Here is a 6,196-nt window from a genome sequence, read left to right as displayed (position 1 = left end):
GGTTGACTGAATGTAAACCGGAAATTTTCTAAATTTCTTCCTAAAACCGGAAGAAATTTAGAAAACTTCCTGTGTATCCCTCCGCTTATGTTATACTTACGAGGCGATGTGTGAACAGGCTTAATATTCTAGAAGTTTTTCAGCGTAATTTGGGTGTTTATTTACCTGTAATTTTACTGTTCATAAGATTTTTATTTAATTTATAAATTCTAACAGATCGCGAGCTTAATGTCGGTAGTATCTCCCTGAATATTGTTTCATTCAGTCGTACTCAGCTTATTTATTATCTGACTCCATTTAATTTCTATACTTTACAAGATTACAATAATTCTAGTCGAAAATAACTTGACAGAATGCATTAACTTACGCCATTTTCATTTAATCAACATTCGAATACAAAACATCGTTGCCATTTTCTCTTTTAACAAATATACAATAATTACAGCTTAAAGAACATATAAAATAACTTTGTGACGTCAGACATATATTTACAAAAACTATCACTCTATTTTCCACACTCCCACCTTTTGATAAATGCTAATTTATCAAAACATTTAATGTTAAACTAATTTTAAAACATTCAACTCAATCACACACGCACGCATATAATCAACACACATATAATTTAACATTCATATAAATTAAGATAGAACAGTTTACAAATAATAATGAGAAGTTGAATTAGTTATCATAACGTTTTGGAAGTCTAATTCTTCCGCACCTAGTTTGATCATTCTTGGAATCAGAGTCTGGAGCGACCACAATTCTAGGAGCAACAGTCTGAGTTGTATCAGAGTCTTGATTGACAACAACTTCAGGAGCAACAGACTCTGTTTTGGTAATGTCTACTTTCTCGCACAGTTCATTACTACATGAAATCTCTAAGGGGTATATATTTTTAACAGGTCGTGTCAATTCTCCATTCGCAGTTTTAACTTTAACCACACGAATGAAATTGTCTTGTCCAGGAAAAACTTCAATAATTCGTCCAAGAGGCCAATCCATTCTCTTCTTATTATCGCACTTAATTAACACAATATCACCTATCTTTAACTCTTTGATTAGATACCTTTTCTTAACAGGTGACTGCACTAAAAGACTAAGATATTCATCTCGGAATCGTTTTCGAAATTCTTTACGTAGCCTTTGCTGGTATCTCAACCTTTTTGAAATATTAATGTCATCCAAATGATCCAAATCTGGGACACCAACAGTTGGAATATCCTGAATGAACAGTGATGGAGATAGGGGAACCAAATCTCTTGGATCATCTGAGACATACGTGAGGGGTCTTGCATTAATTACAGCTTCTACATCACACAGAATGGTTAGAATTTCTTCGTAAACAAGACAAGCCTTTCCTAACACCTTTTTTAATAGACTTTTCACCATTTGCACAATTCTCTCCCACCAACCGCCCCACCATGGTGCAGCTGGGGGATTAAATTTCCATTGTATTCTGTAGATTGAAGTGTCACGAATTATCTGATCCCAGTTTAGACTTTTCATAAGATTCGAGGCTCCAAGAAAATTGCTTCCGTTGTCGCTATATATTATTTTAGGCCGACCACGGCGAGCTATGAACCTTCTTAAGCCTAAAAGAAAACAGTTTGTGGACACACTTTTTAGTAGCTCCAGGTGAATAGCACGATACACTGCGCAGGTGAACAGTAGAATCCACAATTTTTCTCCAGTCTTCATGTATAACGGTCCTGCCAGATCTAATCCAATTACCTCAAAGACTAAAGTATCCCTGGTTCTATCTTCTGGTAGTGATATAGGAATGGATTCAACTCCTTTTGCAGCATGCCTCCTGCACCGGACACATTTCGCTATTACACGTTGCACAGTTTTTCTGCCTCTTAAAATCCAGAATTGTTGCCTAATATTCGTCAATACAACCTGAGTTCCAGCATGTGAGAGTTGTAAATGACGTTCATGGATGAGTTTGTTAACCACATCATTATTAGATGGGAGAATGATTGGGCACAAAAAATTTTCTTCATCTTTACGTCTTATGATCTTGGTCTTGAGTCTAAGAAGTCCTTCATCATCATGAAAGGTACAAAGCGATTTTAGCTGTTTATGACATTCACTTTCCTTAAAATGGTCTTGTTGAATAAATTTTACAAGTTTCTTTTCTGCAATTTCCAATTCAGTAATTAATAGTTCCCCTGTAATTTTCTTTTTTCTTTTAAGTGAGTTATTTGAAAAACGGAGAATCCAGGCAATCATTCTAAGTATTTGAGAATACTTCGAAAACCTTCTGTTGTACCATTTTCTCTCTTCCTCAGTAACGAGAAGGGTAGATGATAAATCAAGACCTTTCCTTTTTTCTTTTGAAACTTCCTCTTCATCTATTTGTACTTCTGATTTTGGCCAATCTTCTTCGTCTTGTCTCAACCATAACGGCCCCTCCCACCATTTGGATCTTAAATAGGCTCTAATTGAACAACCCCTTGAAGGTAAATCGGCGGGATTGTGCTCTCCGGAAATATGTTTCCATGAATCTTTATTCGAAAGCGTTCTGATTTCTCTTACTCGGTTATTAACAAAGACTCCCCAGTTCTCATTCCTTATTATCCAACTGAGAGCGGTTGAGGAATCCGTCCAATAGGTAATGGGCACACCAAACAAATCCATTGCCTTCATTACGGAATGGGCGAGTCGTGCTCCAATACAGCATGCAAGTAGCTCAAGTCTGGGAATTGACATCTTGTGTAAAGGAGAGACTCTACTTTTCGCTTGAATAAAATCAACCCTTATAGTTTTGCCTTCAACTCTCCTAAGGAATACAACAGCACTGTATGCAAGTTTGCTTGCATCCACAAAGACATGAAGGCTTATTTGCGAGCTGGGCTGGCAGATATCGAGACATCGGGGAATTTTAACGCTGGATAGTAACTCTAAATCTTTAATCCAGACTTCAAATTTATTTTGGATTTCTTCTGGAAGTTCTGCGTCCCAACCAATCTTGAGATTCCAAGTTTGTTGCACAATAAGCTTGGGAATGACTGTCACAGGGCATAAAAGTCCTAGAGGATCGAATATTTTATTCACAGTTGAAAGAATATTTCTTTTGGTCACATTTTTCTTCGATTCTTCAACTGATGGTATATCACAAAAAAGAGTATCTTCGTTTTTATCCCATTGTAATCCCAAAACAGATATGGGTTTCTCAGAAGTTTTTATTTCGTAGAAATTTGAATGTTCCCAACCTCTGAGGTCAAAACGGCCTCTTTCCAATAAATTTCTCGATTGATGAATGAATGTTATCATTCTTTCTTCAGTTGGCAAAGAGGTAACACAATTGTCTACATAAAAGGATCTTCTTAAGATGTCTGCTGTTTCCTGCATCTCTATTGGGGCGTTTTCTATCAAGTTATTCAATACAACAGCTAATAGGAATGGGCTGCATGTAAGTCCAAATACGACACGCCGATGTCGGAACACCTTCGTTTGTCTTTTTTCAAAGTCCTCCCACCACAAAAAACGGAGAGAATCACAATCTTCCTTCGAAACAGATATCTGGAGAAATGCCTTTTTGATGTCGGAAACTACGCCAATCTTATCCTTGCGGAATCTCATTAATATAGGTGGAATTTCTTCTAGAAGATTGGGGCCTTTCTCCAAACAGTCATTCAGTGACAGGTGCCCTTTTACATGACAAGAAGCATCAAATACAGGCCTTATTTTGGTTGTGGAATTCTCCTTTATAACGGCTCTATGAGGCAAGTAAATAGAGGGACGTTGATGTTCTTCTTCGGGCACTACTTCTATTATCCCTGATTCTTCCCAATCTTTGAAAACTGCATTGTAATCATTATACTTTTCTTCCCGTATGAGCTTCAGAGATGTCGAAATAAGTCTTTTCTCTGCAATGTCCCTGTTGTCAATCAACTCACAATTGGCTTCTTTCCAAGGTAAATGGACCTCATAACGGCCATCTTCGTTTATTGAAAAAGTTTTCCTAAAATGATCGACAGCTGCTGCTTCCATTTCTTTTCTAGATTTGGTTTCAATAGGATCTTTTATACCAATGATATCCATTTCCCAGAGATTGGCTATTGATGCGTTTGTTACAAACAATGAAGTTATCAGGTTGGTTGAGGTATGGTCAAATCTCTCTCCAGGTACTTTACCCATGACTATCCAACCCAAATAAGTTTCACACGCTATTAGGCCGCATTTAAGTTTATGTATGCGCCCGGTAAAAAGTTGGCCGCAAAAATCAGCTCCTGTTAAAATTTCTATATCAGGGCAGTTTTCTCCATAATCTGTTATCCATATCTTGCTTTCTTGCAATTCCTTATTCCAGGAACCCTGTTTAAGTCTAGGAATCTTACTGCAAATTTTTGGATGATCCAAAACTTCTATGTCACATGAAAAATTCCCACTGAGAGCTTCAAGATTTACTTTAAAGAGCTTATGATGCTTTTCCTGAGTATTAAATCCGCCAAACAATGCATGTATGAAACTTTTCTTCTCTATTGGATCCAAGTCAAAAGTTTCAGCAGTACGTTCAAGTATGTATGACCTTTGCGATCCACTATCAATTAGAACTCGAACTTGGCGTGTTTTACCTCTTGATTTCAACTTCACAATTAATGTTTGAAGTAACACGTCCTCTGTACTGCAATGGCTTGTCAAACTGACTTTTGGCGAGGTCAAGTCGGATTTCTTTTCAGTTAGTTTGTTAGCTGGCAATTCTGGACACATTAACACCAAATGCCTTTTGCTACACAAAACACATTTTACCCGAGTTTTGCAGAATTTTGATCGGTGTCCGATTTTCAAACATAGAAAGCAACACTTCTTATTACGTAAAATTTCTTGCTTTTGTTCCCAATTCAGTGCTTGAGCGTGAAAGCATTCCTTACTGTCGTGCACTTTGTCACAAAATACACAAGGATGATTTATTTTCTTCTTTTCAAGTGTTCCCGAGAACAAATCATTAGCAGTAGTAAATAGTGGCGATTTCTCTTTTCGTTGGCGGCGTTCATTTTCAAAACTGGATTGTTCCAAACGATTTCGATCATTTTCAAAACTGGATTGCGCCAAACGAATTCGTTCATCTCCTTCTACTTCGGTTTTGAGAAATGCCAATAAACTTTTTAACTTTGTGCTGTAAACATTATTTGATGAATCATCTGTAATGGCGCCTGGGTTTCTTAGCCATACCCTAAAAACATCCTCCGGAATGCATGATTCTACAAGTGGAAAAAGCATGGCGGCGTATTTGTCGGAGGTTAAGCCAATTGATTCCAGCGCTCTTAGATATGATTCTAACTTATCATACAAACTACTGGTGTTAATTTTATTTTTGGCTCCTTTTGCATTTTGAACAACCAGTTGAAGAAGCTGTCTCACATAAAATTCAATTAACAACTCATCTCGCCCAAATCGAGATTTTAAACTTTCAATCGCCTTTTTATAATTCTCACTAGTGGGCGGAAAACTATCGATTATTTCTCTAGCTCTTGTTCCTTTGCTGATGCATTGAATTAAGTATTGAAATTTATCCTCATTTTCTAATTCATTATCCTCGTGTATTCTTTTAAACTGGCTCCAAAAGGAAAGCCAATCTTTTAACTCTGAACTAAATTTCACTAATTCTATTTTTGGCAATTTCAATTTCCTTTTCGTTGACAACGAATAACCATCTAAACTTCCTCTATCTAAACTTGCGTTTTTCGCCAAAAAAAGCTCGAAATTTACTTTTGCAGAAACCATTTTTTCATTATATTCTTCGATAGCATTATATTCATCATCGTATTTTTGCTGCTCGGAAGTATCTATTAACATGTGGCAGATTTCATTGTCCAATATCGTCAAAGACTGATAAATTCTTTCTAAGTTAGCGTAATTTACTTTAATATTTTCCTCCTTAGGATTTTCTTCCGCCAACAATTTAGTTAATGCATTGTAAGTTTTGGTGAAATTGCCTCTAATTGGCGAGCGTTTCTTAATCAAGAGTTCCATAATTTAAAACTTAATGGCACAATACCTTTTGTAGAATCACGTCCGTCGGTCACCACTAATGTCGGTAGTATCTCCCTGAATATTGTTTCATTCAGTCGTACTCAGCTTATTTATTATCTGACTCCATTTAATTTCTATACTTTACAAGATTACAATAATTCTAGTCGAAAATAACTTGACAGAATGCATTAACTTACGCCATTTTCATTTAATC

General features: G+C 36.5%; 1 protein-coding gene across 1 annotated transcript; it reads right to left on the bottom strand.

Moving 5' to 3' along the window:
* Positions 1 to 681: 681 nt before the first annotated feature.
* LOC107445899 (uncharacterized) lies at positions 682 to 5,982 on the bottom strand. The gene has a single exon (XM_016060387.4). The coding sequence runs from the start codon at positions 5,980 to 5,982 to the stop codon at positions 682 to 684; it is 5,301 nt and encodes a 1,766-aa protein (XP_015915873.4).
* Between the last annotated feature and the right edge of the window lie 214 nt (positions 5,983 to 6,196).

This window comes from Parasteatoda tepidariorum, chromosome 3 (assembly GCF_982258835.1).
Source record: "Parasteatoda tepidariorum strain Cologne lab strain chromosome 3, Ptep-v5.0, whole genome shotgun sequence".
Lineage (NCBI taxonomy): Eukaryota > Metazoa > Arthropoda > Arachnida > Araneae > Theridiidae > Parasteatoda > Parasteatoda tepidariorum.
Note: the sequence above shows the minus strand (reverse complement) of the source record. Positions and strands in the feature narration are given on the sequence as shown.

Bases quoted from the DNA above. Each gene is read 5' to 3' on its own strand.
- LOC107445899 (XM_016060387.4), bottom strand. From the start codon at position 5,982: ATGGAACTCTTGATTAAGAAACGCTCGCCAATTAGAGGCAATTTCACC.